Raw genomic sequence first — 12,746 nt, forward strand, 5'->3', positions numbered from 1 at the left:
GGCGCGCCAACTGTCGGTGTTTTCCCCACGGGGGGTCACACCAACGAGTGAATTTGTATGCGTGCTCCCTTTCCCAGATGGTGATGCAAAAAGACACACAAAGATTTATCCTGGTTCGGGCAAGAGAAGGCCCTACGTCCAGCGGGGGGAGAGAGTTTGTATTATTCTGCACCTAAGTGCTTGTACAGGGGTGAATACAAGCGTGGTATGGAGTAAGGTGGAAGTTCTACTGCGTATGGGTGTAGTGTTGCGTGATGTCCTGCTCCTGTGTTCGCTCCCGGGCCTTCCCTTTTATAGTTCCAAGGAGAAGCCCAGGGTACAAGTATAGGTGTCAGAGTAGGGGTCGATAGAGGCATGGCGTGCGGACCTACTCGAGGCCTCCGTACTGGCGTGGTCTCGAGCCGTCTCGTTCTGGTAGCTTGATGATGATTACGCGTGCCCCGGTATCCTGCTCTGTGCGCCGTCTTGGACTGGTTCGCCGGTTGCACGCCTGTACGGTATAGAGGCGGACACGTCGGAGTGGTCGCAGAGTTGTCAGTCGACGCCCAACCCTTCCCCAAGAAGGAAACATGTCTGGTCGAGGGTCGGACGCCTTGTAACGCCCTGGTATCCGGAGCGCTGACCTTGAATGTCTCGAGGGGGTCCTGATTAGACGTTCCATCCCTGCTTCCTGCGTCCTGACACGCTCTGGGTTGTTTGGTGGGGAAGGCTGCAAAAAGAATGACGGGACGGGTGCCTGTTTCCCATCACGCTTCCCGCGACTGGCGTGTTAGGTAAGAACGCGACAGGCGCATTAAATGCCCTGGTTCCCGTGCGCGCGTCAGGCGGCAGTCGGCGTCCTTGCGCTCGACGCCTCCTGGTTCGCTCGAGCCTGTTTCCGTATTCGACGGTAGCTGGTGCTCGAGCCCTGCTCGATTCGCCCGACGCCTTTTCCGTCTTCGAGGCTGCGGTCGTCGATGACTATACGTATGACTGACTAGAGCGTCGAGTTGAGGGCCTCGACCTGCGTACGGGTAATCTCATTATGTGCATTAGTTAGGATACCCCTTACTGATACCCTCGACAAATACATTTGGAAAATATTTACATCCATAAACTTACAACACTCGAAAAATATTAAAAAAGACAAAAAATGAAGAAAAGGACAGCTCCGTCGTCTTCCTCTCGAGTGCGACAGGGGGACACAAGGCAACAAACGCCATCTCGCTGAGACCCTGTTTACTTCCATCTAAAACCTAAAAATTTTCAAAATTCTCCATCACATCGAATCTTTAGATATATGTATAAAGTATTAAATATAAATAAAAATAAAAACTAATTATAGTTAAAATTTACGAGACGAATTTTTTGATTCCATGGTTTAACAATAATTATCACGAACCAACAAAATTACTATATTGTCGCGAAATTTTTTCCTTTTGCCATCCGAAAGATCAAACGCATCACCTAAAACACCATTAATTAAAGAAGCCCGCGCGCGCGCACACACGCACACACACAAAATCTCTCCGTTTAGGGGAGGCGAAGAAGAGGACAAGGGGCGGAAGGCTGCAAACCCTAGCGCTGGGTCGAAGCAACGTCGTGCGCCAGCCACAGGCGCCAGACCTGCGTGAACCTGCCTTCGCGATTCCTTTACCTTCACGCGGTGGCAACTCCGCATTGTGTTGTGCCTCGCGTTGTGCCAGGACGGGGATCCATGGCATTGTCGGCGCGACGAGGCTCGTGTCGGTAGGGCCCCTCGGGTGGCGGATCCGGGAGACGCGGCATGGCGCTCTTCCGCAAGTTCTTCTACCGCAAGCCGCCCGACGGGCTCCTTGAGATCACCGAACGCGTCTATGGTGCGTTTACCCCGTCAAATCCCTCCACCTTGTCAATGCCAGTGTCTATTTCGCAGGGGAATGCTCTCTGCGTGGTGGTCTGATATGCGTTTCCATTATCAAAATGCCGTGGTAAATGTGTCGTGGCAATGCGGGGTTACTGGAAATGTTTCGGTGTTTGTTTTCCCCCCTCATTGGTTTGTCGTGCAAATGTCTTTCACTTCCTTCTGGTGAGAGACTGTTGAGATCAGACTGAGGAAATTTCAGCGACCATCAACCTTTAGCAACACTACTTTAGCGGATGTGCTGTTATATTGAGTCAGAATTTTTACCTTCTAAGCCATAGTTTCCAAAATTGCTTTGGAGGAAACTGTACTGAAACAAATGTTTGTCTACAGTGTTGTTAGTTGCATTGCTTCCTGTGTTGGGCGTCATGTGCAATATGGTTGAGTGTATTGAGGTTAGCCTACCAGGCATTACTTCTTTTGTTTTGGATTGCTGAGGCCAGTCTCAGTGGAGGCTGTCATGAGAGTTTCATGAGCATTAAATAAGTTAACAATTTATCAAATAAACTGGCATGGCGCAATGTTGATGATGAGAGAGAAGAACAAAGTTTCATAGGAAGTTTCATGGGAATGAAACCAGTCCACAATGTTTCCAACACATGGGAGCCTTGGAAATTGGGACAGGAAACCCCCATTGAGACTGGCCTAACTGCTCAAGGATGGGCATGGTTCAACCATGGAGCGATCCATGCACTGTGCATAGGAGCACCATTCAATCCATTTACATTAACTTGTTTGACTTGGTGCCCGAGTGGACATTATGGGTTGAGCATTCATCCAAGAGGCGGAGCTGGTGTGGTGCCTGGCATCACCTTGCAGCCCTGTGCTCCATGCAAACTAGATTAAGGACTGAATAATCAAATGCTTCACAATACCATTTAAATTGCGCAAACATTGAAACCTAGTTAAATTGATGAGAGAAAATTAGAGAGATAAGAGATGTATCAAACAGTGCTGCTCTGCTGCTCCGTAAATTACTGAGTAGCAGTTGGAGCTGTGTGCACCAACACAACCACATGCCCATCTGCAGCTTGGCCAGGTGTTTTGTCCCTGCACCAATCTACTGCTTGTCGAGGGTGCTCCACGCACTGCATGCAATTGCCACACACTGCAGTATCCAGCTCTATGTGCCCACTGCAGCTCCTCTAGGATCTTCATGGCTGCAACCATATGCTGCTTGTCGGGGTGCTCCACCACCACATGCAGACACTGATCTGATTGAGAGAGATAGGTATGAAAGGCTGTTGTGTGGAACTGGAGGATGAGGTGGTGCCAGCGCAAAGGAACTGATAGGCAGAGTGTGATAGAGGGGTGGGTAGGTTCACTTGACCCTATGGGGTTGATGGATCTCAAAGTAATGACCTAATAAAGTCTAATTTGTGGGGCGGGGCAACTACCCAATTTGCCAACCTAACATGCCTTTCCGGAGTTGATGAAACATCTGACAAGTGATACTGTTCGATTAGAATTTGTTATGGAATGAATTCTGTCCATTTGTTACTTAGTAAGAGAGGACTGCAAGGTGTCTTTGTTTACTATTCCGTCATTGTTGCAGCACAAGTGGTTTCCCGTGTCTCATGAGAAAGCTTTACCATTCAGTCTTGTGACTGACCATGATGAGGTGGACCCCAATCTTGTATCGAGGCAGGCCTGTGGTCTCAAAGACAGTCACATACATTTATTTCATTTTAGACACATTTGGGCACATGTAAAGTTTTTGTGTAACCAAAACTTGTATCCTGTAGGAGATATTGTAGGCTTTTTGAGACAAGTCCATCATTGTGAAATTTTGTGGCAATGAAGCCCAACCTGACAACTTCAGATAATTTGACATGGAACAAATGTGTATGATTTGAAGTGAAAAATTACTTATTCTAATTAAGAAGCATCACTCACTTGTCACAGATGTCACAGGGACAAACAAATAAGAACCACACACATAAAGAAATAAAGTTTCCAAGAAGGGCACTACAGATTTGGTGCTCTTGACTTTGGTGGAGTACTAGAATAGAACATGAGTCAGGGCCTGCTAATTGTAACAATCAGTAAAATGTTTGTATGTCCATTTTTGTATGGCTCACTAACTAGCCCTTTTATGTTCAACAAGTTTGTGACTAGCAAGACTTCACTGTCAAAAGGAATACAGAGAGAAGCCCAGTTATATTTATTGTACTGTTATATCCTTTTTTCTAAAGCAAATTGCAGCTAGTCATTGCAGTTGATTTTGTTGGTTAAAGTATTATTAAACATAGTAATGGCTTGTGATGCATGCATTTTGTTTCTTTTTGAAGTTTATAATTTGCAAAGTATACTGTGGAACATCTGGATTATAGTTTGTTGCTCTTCATTATATTCCTTTGTTTTATGAACATTATCATCTCCTATTCTCGTGTCAAGATTTATGGGGAAAATACAAATCCACTCGTACATGTTAGTAGATCTAGCACATTAGCCCTCCAAAATGCGCTGAGAGTTGTGCAGATGGTGTTACAAGACTTGATTTAAAAAATTCATTTGGTGAAGTTTTATTGGCTTCCTGCTAAAATGTTTCCTGTCCCTATCTTGTGCATTTGTAGTGTTTGATTCTTGCTTCACAACTGATGTCTTCGATGATGATAAGTACCGGGATTATATTCGTGACATTGTTGCACAACTTCGGAGCCACTTCGCTGATGCTTCATTTATGGTCTTCAATTTTCGGGATGGAGACAGTCAAAGTTTACTGGCGAATATATTATCAAGCTATGATATGGTAGTTATGGACTACCCCAGACAATATGAGGGATGCCCACTCCTTACAATAGAAATGATTCATCATTACTTGAGGTCAGGGGAGAGTTGGCTCTCTTTGGGCCAGCAAAATGTCTTAATAATGCATTGTGAGCGTGGTGGCTGGGCTGTACTTGCATTCATGTTGGCAGGACTGCTGTTGTACAGAAAGCAGTTTATTGGTGAGCAGAGGACACTGGAAATGATTTACAGGCAAGCTCCTCGTGAGCTGGTTCAGTTGTTGTCACCATTGAATCCTATGCCTTCTCAGATAAGGTACTTACATTATATATCTCGGAGGAACGTGAGCTCAGAGTGGCCACCTCAGGACCGGGCCCTTACTTTAGACTGTGTGATACTAAGAAACATTCCAGGCTTTAATGAAGAGGGAGAATGTAGACCAATATTCCGTATTTATGGACAAGATCCTTTACTTGCTACAAGTAACACACCTAAGGTGCTATTTGCAACACCAAAAAGGAGCAAATACGTTAGGCTTTACAAGAAGGTTAGTTTTTTTTTACCACTTTCTGCTTCCAGAACTGGCTAATTCATTGTTTTGTACTCCCTCCATCCCAAATTATAAGTCATTCCAAGAATCTTGGAGAGTCAAAGCATTTCAAGTTTGACCAAAATTATAGAAAGAATTACAAAGATTTATGACATCAAATAGATATAATATGAAAATATAATTAATGAAGAACCTAATGATACTTAGTTGTTATCATAAATGTTATTATCTTATGATATGCATTTTGTCAAACTTGAGGTGGTTTGACTCTCCAAGATTCTTATAATGACTTATAATGTGAGATGGAGGGAGTATCTGGCATGTAGAGTGACAACACATATATTTGCTGAATTATATTCTTTAGATTTTCTCATATGGCATGCCATGGCTCTGTCTTGACGTTGTAATAGTCATTGAAGTTTACTTCTGTTACCCAGGCAGACTGTGAACTGATTAAGATAGACATCCACTGCCATATTCAAGGTGATGTTGTCCTTGAATGCATTAGCCTTGATGCTGATCAAGAACGAGAAGAGATGATGTTCCGAGTCATGTTCAATACAGCCTTTATCAGATCTAATATTCTGATGTTAAATCGTGATGAAATTGATATATTGTGGGATGCCAAAGATCGATTCCCAAAGGAATTCAGAGCTGAGGTATGTATTTGTTGTGGTGAATCAGTGTTTTTTTTTATCTAGAAGTTATGCAAAACTTTATAATTTGTTTTGTTCTTTGGTTAAAGGTTCTTCTTTCAGAAATGGACACTGCCAATCAGTTAGGTCCCATGGAGGTGGCAGGTATAGGAGAGAAGGGGGGTTTACCAATTGAAGCATTTGCAAAGGTTCAAGAGATGTTCAGCAATGTGGACTGGCTAGATCCGACAGGGGATGCTGCAGTCCAGCTTTTCCAGCGACTTACTTCATCAGAAAATATTCAGCTGAGGCAAGGATTCTTGTCTCCAAGTAAGAAAGAAGCAGAATCATTAGAGCTTGGTTCAATGTCTCCAATCAACAGGCATTCTGACAATGTTGAAGTTCAACAAGAACCAAGCAAAGTTGAAGACGCCACAGTCTATGTGAACAAACTGGAAAGTGTTGGTCGACAGGCATTGATCTTGTTGGAGCAAGCCACTAATTCTGAAGTCAAAACTGGAATTTCTATTGTCCAAGAAAATCTAGGCTCTCTAGTTCACAAGGTTGACAGTAACGCCGAACAGTCAATTTCACTAGAAAAGGCTATTTCCTCTACCATGAAATCTATTGAACCAGTTCTTAAGGATCAAAATGCTAAACTTGATGAGCAACATGGTTCAGGTCAACGCTCTTCACCCACTATAATTATGTCACAGCGATTTCCAATTTCTAGTTCATGCTCTGCTCTTTCTGGCTACTCCAGTCCTAGATCACTTTCAGCTTGTCCAAGAATTAATAGTGCGCCTTCAGCCTTTGGAATTACAGCTCTGTTGGAAGACCATGCTGGAAGTGCTGAGAATTGTTGTGGTTCAACTGTAACCTCAACCACAGTATCGAATCTTTGTACTGGTGTAATCCAAATTACATCAAAACGACCATCAGGACAGCATCCAACAACAGGTGTAGCTTAATTGATACTCTGTATTGTATGCATATCCTCAATTCCTCATATAGTCATGTTACCACGATCCTTATTTTAATACTTTGACCTTTGGATGTGACAGGTACTCCTGTTGTAACAAAGGGTATGCCACCACCACCCCCTCTACCATCGCCACTAGATTTGCTGGTATCAGATTCTATTATGATGGCAGAAGCAAAAGACTCATCTCAACCTACCCTCAACAATTCAGGTTAAGTCATAATGCATTTTAAGAATATTTTTTTCTTGTATTTTTTCTTTTTATAATTAAACTGTTTCCATGTTGTAGGCCTTCCATCTTATCCAGAGAGACGATTGGCATTTCAGTTATTTGGAACTACTACTCTGGCCACAAATCATCAGAAATCCTCAACTAGTGTCACAATTGAATTGTTGCAAACTTCTGCTCCACCGACGCCCCCACAGCCCCCGTCATCATCAGTTTCTAGTTCTTCAAGTATTTATCATATGCCTCCATATTCTTTGTCTGTCACTCCAACTTCATTCAGACCTCCAGGACCAGCTGCACCACAACCACCACCCGTGCCACCCCCGCCTCCACCCGTGCCTAGGCCTTCTCCTGTTAGGTCTCATGCACCACAACCGCTGACACCTCAACGACCTGCTTCAAGTTTATCTCTTAAACTGTCAGAGCCACCTCAATCCCCACCTCTGCCACTGCCACCTGGGTGCTCTCTCAGTAGACCTCCCGCACCACCACCACCTCCACTACTTGCTTCTACTTCATCTACTGTTACTCCTGCTGCACCACCTCTGCCTCTATTTGCATCTACTTTATCTCCTGTTAGGCCTGCTGCACCCCCTCCACCACCTGCCCCAACATTATCACATTTCAGAGCTTCAGCACCGCCTCCGCCTCCACCACCTGGAACAACCTCCAGTCCACCTCCACCCCCTCCACCACGCTATTCATCAAAACAATCATCCAGTCCCATGGGCAAATCGATGCCATCACCTCCTATTCCAGCACCACCCTCCCATGGAGCTTCTGGTAACATTGTACCCCCGCCAGCACCTCCTGGTGGTAATGCTAAACTGTTTGGTCCTCAGGGGCGTGGACCTGCACCTCCTGCAGGTCCAATGTCAAAGAGCTTTCAATCTGGCCAGGCTGTGTCCAGAAGGTCAAATTTGAAGCCACTTCATTGGGTGAAAGTAACAAGAGCAATGCATGGCAGTCTGTGGGCGGAGTCACAGAAGCCTGATGAAACTTTAAAGTACATCACTGGCACCTTGAATAAACTTGTTAATGATCATATGAATTGGGATTTTCATACTAATGTGTCTTTTGGGTGACCTGCACAGAGCCCCTGTGTTCGATATGTCAGAACTAGAAAATCTTTTTTCAGCTGTACTGCCAAGTTCAGATTCAAAGCGTACAGATAAGTCAGGCAGTCGTGCATCTGGGTCGAAACCAGAAAAAATTCATCTTGTGAGTTTTTTTTTACCATCATAGCATTTCTCTGCGCTCCAATTTCTTTAACTAGTGTGCTATCGCCCTGATCTTCTTTTGTGTCGTGCACATTCCACTCCAATTTTGGTAACTAGTGAAGATCACTTCCTGCAATATATCTTACTCCATCCCAAGATATAAGGTTCGCTTTGATTTGGTGTGGTCTTCAATATCACACTGTGACATTACAAAGTGTTTCTAAATACAGATATAAACTACCCATTTTTGTAGCACAAACTTTTCATATGATCATTAGACTAATTATTGGTCAAACATAGTGAATTTTGAATATCGAAGTACGTGTGCCATATCCCTTTCCCCTTGTTTCTATTGTCCCGGTCACGTGCATTAGAGTTCATACCGATTACTCCTGCTACCAGTATTACGTTGTACAAAGATGTTTCTGGTGTATACGTATCCAAGGACAGTTCTCTTGGTATATGCCATCCTTTGAAGTCCCTTTTTCGTGCCATGTCCTAAAATCTAGTATTTCAACATTTTATTAGTTCAACAGTTGAAAGTGATTATACCAGATTCACGTCGTTGTTACATAAGATACTTAACAGTTTATCGTGTGTTGTAAAAAAAACAGTTTATCGTGTGCCTGTTTGGCTCTTATGTTTTTCTTTTCCCTTCTGCCTGTTTCATCTTGGTTATCTACTATTTAATCTTTATGCCTCATCAGGGGTGGAGCCGCCCCGCCCCGCCCCCCGCACCCCCTCATTTTTGCAATTCTACAGAGGATGTTATAATATTTATGTATATTCTGTTAATGAAGCTTTATAATGGCCGCCCTAACACTCCCTAAACTATGTATATTCTCATGTTTGCCCCCCTCTGTATTTATCCTCAAGCTCCAACACTGTGCCTCATTGTTCATGCTTTACTTCTTCTCATCCAATGTGTTCTCTATCGCAGATTGATCTTCGCCGGGCTAACAATTGTGGAATCATGCTTACCAAAGTCAAAATGCCACTGCCTGACCTAATGGTAAGATTCTATCTTCCACAACTATTTTCTTACTATGTTATTTTATGGTTGCTGTAACATACTGAAACATGCATCTTATGGCTGGCTAATTGTGGGGAAGTAATTCCCAAAGAAAAAAAAAATTGTGGGGAAGTATAATAATGGTCAAAAGCAGTTTGTACTTAACATGGCAAAGTTAGTGGGACAGCTAATGTGTTGTGTCGTGTGTCATTGCATCTAGTGGAAGTAATTTGGAAGGAATTAAGAAGTGCATCTGTGGTGTTTTTTTGTCCACATAATCCCTTAGTATCTTTGTTAGTAACACTCTTTCTCTCCTTTTCTTTCCTTTTTTTCTTTTTCTTTCCCTCTTTTGGAGCAGAGTGCAATTCTGGCTCTGGATCATACTGTCCTGGATGCTGACCAGGTGGAGAACCTTATTAAGTTCACTCCATCTAAAGATGAAATTGAACTTCTAAAGGTAGCAAGGTCACTCAGGTTCTTGTCTGGTGTTAATTTTAAACCATTACTATATGTTGAAACCAATAATGTTTGGGATACGATTACCAGGGTTACAAAGGAGAGAAGCAAGTTCTTGGAGAATGTGAGCAGGTGACTTGTTTTCTTTAGTTTGCTTTACATCTAAAGTTAGAACTTCTTATGTATGTACATGCCCTTTTATGGGATGGCTTCCCATTGAAAGGCAATGTTCCATGAAAACCATAATACGGTGATTCGAGACAAACTTATGAATAATGTGTTAGATTCTGATGTACATCTTTGTGCTGCAGTTCTTTATGGAGCTTATGAAAGTACCACGTGTAGAATCTAAGCTGAGAGTTTTCTCATTTAAGATTCAATTCCGCTCCCAGGTTTGGCAACTGGTTACTTTTCTTGCAAATCATGAACACTTTTTTGCTTTGCCGTTGTAATATTTGGTCCCAAACTGTTTTCAGGTTTCTGACCTTAAGCGGAACCTGAACATTGTTAATTCTTCAGCAGAAGAGGTAGGCACTTTATATTGATTGAAAATTAATATTAAAATCCTGATATTAATTTCATGTATTTGTCATGATGTTCATAGATACGAGGTTCCGTCAAATTGAAAAGGATTATGCAGACAATTCTTTCTCTCGGAAATGCATTGAACCAAGGCACTGCCAGAGGTAAGCAAAATTGTTTTTTTTTCTCGAACACGCAGGAGAGCTGCGTATCATTATATTAATAGAAGAAAAGGAAAAGTCTTACAGGGGCTAAACCCAAACAGAGGCAAAACCCCACAAACACACACACCACACAGCCTTAAAACAAAACAGCTAAGTCACCGGGGAAGAAATACAAGGGCGACCAAGGGAGAACCCCCACTGCCGAAATGAGGAATATGCGTCTCATCCGCACCATGCGACCGACAAGAAATCCTCGCACCGCTGCTTGTAGGCGCACCGTTGCTTGCTCCTTCAATGTTTTTATTGCATGAAAAGCCTGTGCTTGGCAGCGTGCCAGAAGTCCCCGTGCTGCTGCTTGGAGGCATACAACCGCCCGACGTTCACGGTCCTTCTCAGTTCATGGTCCTTCTCCTTCGCGTTGATCAACTCCTTGATGCGATCCAGCTGCGTGAATATATCAGCAAAGATGGGGGAAGTGTCGTTGGCAGCAGGGGACACATGGTGGAGCAGGTCGGGGCACGGAGGCGATGTGAAGCGCAGGTGCAGGAGCTCGGTGAAGTGACGCCACGTTGGGGTGCCCTCCTCCTGGACCTGGAGGAACCACGTACGAGCCCCATCGTCCAAATGACAGGAAGCCATCCATACCATTTCTTCCTCCATGATGCGCTCTCGACGGAAGTATGTGTCGCAACTGTTGATGAAGATGAGGGGGTCGGAATTACCGTCGTAACGCGGAAAACCCAGCTTCTGGAACCGCGACGGACAATTGTTGTGGTGTTTCATGGCAGCCGAGCTGTTGCTGGATGCCGAGGGCCTTGATGGCGGCGACGTTGGCCTTCACGGAGGCCTGGAGGTCCTTCATGGCGTCGGTGTTGGCCTTCATGGCGGCTGTGATGGTCGCTAGGGAAGCTTTGAGGTCGTTGGTGCAGGGGGAGGCGGACGGCGGCCTGGTGGTTGTGGTGGCGGCTGCCAGTGTTGGAGTTGTGGCGGCGGGCGCCGAGGAGTCGCGGACGGCGCGGGGAAGACCCGAAGAGGGTGCAGACAAGACCCGCGTGGAGGCGGGCGGCGCAGACGTGCGCGAGGATGGCCAGCGCACAGGAACGACGCGACGACGGGGACTTGCACGGACGGCTGGTGGTGGGCGGTGGCGGTGGATGGTGGTGGGGATCGGCGGGATGTGGTGTGGCGGCGGCGGTGGGTGGTGATGGGGATCGGGAGGAGTTGGTGTAGCGGCGGCGGCGGGTGGTGATGGGGATTGGGATCTTAATCGATGTTTTTTTTGGATGAAGAGGATCACTGGACTCTAGATACCGGATGTTATGGTGATGGATATTTGGGAGATAACTAGGCCTTATGCTTTGCCAAGAGCTTGAGAGATTGAGGGGGTATTTTGGGATAACTAGGCCTTATGCTTTGCCAAGAGCTTGAGATATTGAGGGAGACTAGAATTGTTTCCTCATAATTCATTGCTTGATTATATCAATAGTCTACAGATATTTATGTCCCTTCTACTTCACCTCTTTTGCTAAATAACTTATTTGGGACTAATATAAATTGCAAATACAAAGATAACTAAACTTATAAAGATAACTGGGCCGAAGTATCAGCCCGTCGGCCCAGGCAGCCCGTTGGCTGCCCATGACACCATACATGTTTGTCAGGAATGCTCTCATTCAGCTCCACCCTAGATAAAATATCCCAGAGATGGACATACTGTGTTAGAGCAGCCACATCAACTTCGCCCTGTAAGTCTTCTATCCACCTGTTCTCAGGGAAGGGCCTCATTAACAGTACGTTTATTCAATCGCCTTTTAGGAACCAGAGCAACAACAAGAGGAGCAATCTCCTGGATTCCTTGACCATCCAGCCACTTGTCCTTCCAGAAGAAGGTATTAGTTCCACTCCCCACTTCTGTACGAACCGCGACCGAGATCAGCCCAGCGACCTCCTTGCTGACCTGGACCGGCAGATTTGCCCAAGGTTTGCTTGGAGCACTCCGCTGCAGCCAGGGCCATCTTGCTTTCAAGGCAATCCCCAATGTTTTCAGATCAGATATTCCCAGTCCGCCTAATTCTTGGGGTCGACAAACCTTGGGCCAGGCAACCACGCAATGACCCCCATTTGCTTCTCTTCTTCCCTTCCAAAGGAAGGACCTTCTAATCTTATCGATGGCTTTGAGAGCCCAAGGCGGAAGATCAAGTGCCATAACAACATAAATTAGGATACCCGTAAGCACAAATTGCACGTGAATCACCCTGCCAGCACGTGTCATCAAATCAGCCTTCCATCCCGGGAGCTGTCCAGCCACTTTATCAATGATGGGTTGGACCTGCTCCTTGGTCAATTTTTTATTGGACAGGGGCA

The 12,746-nt window shown here is 44.9% G+C and overlaps 1 protein-coding gene across 8 annotated transcripts in view; it reads left to right on the forward strand.

Moving 5' to 3' along the window:
• Positions 1,335-12,746, forward strand: part of LOC8069846 (formin-like protein 6) — a 43,443-nt gene continuing 32,031 nt past the window's right edge. For 4 of the 8 annotated variants that reach the window (XR_002455118.1, XR_002455119.1, XM_021465179.1 and 1 more), the window contains exons 1-13: positions 1,336-1,838; positions 4,459-5,159; positions 5,600-5,821; positions 5,908-6,757; positions 6,862-6,990; positions 7,069-8,014; positions 8,103-8,229; positions 9,169-9,240; positions 9,599-9,697; positions 9,787-9,828; positions 10,008-10,088; positions 10,173-10,223; positions 10,301-10,382. Coding sequence is in view for 6 of the 8 variants with exons in the window: in XM_021465179.1 (XP_021320854.1) it covers positions 1,766-1,838; positions 4,459-5,159; positions 5,600-5,821; positions 5,908-6,757; positions 6,862-6,990; positions 7,069-8,014; positions 8,103-8,229; positions 9,169-9,240; positions 9,599-9,697; positions 9,787-9,828; positions 10,008-10,088; positions 10,173-10,223; positions 10,301-10,382 (3,475 nt within the window). In the remaining 2 variants the exon portion in view is untranslated. Of the gene's footprint in view, positions 1,839-4,458; positions 5,160-5,599; positions 5,822-5,907; positions 6,758-6,861; positions 6,991-7,068; positions 8,015-8,102; positions 8,230-9,168; positions 9,241-9,598; positions 9,698-9,786; positions 9,829-10,007; positions 10,089-10,172; positions 10,224-10,300; positions 10,383-12,746 lie in introns of all 8 variants that reach the window. The other 4 variants (XM_021465183.1, XM_021465184.1, XM_021465178.1 and 1 more) reach the window with 4 other exon arrangements.

This window comes from Sorghum bicolor, chromosome 7 (genome assembly GCF_000003195.3).
Source record: "Sorghum bicolor cultivar BTx623 chromosome 7, Sorghum_bicolor_NCBIv3, whole genome shotgun sequence".
NCBI classification, from domain to species: domain Eukaryota; kingdom Viridiplantae; phylum Streptophyta; class Magnoliopsida; order Poales; family Poaceae; genus Sorghum; species Sorghum bicolor.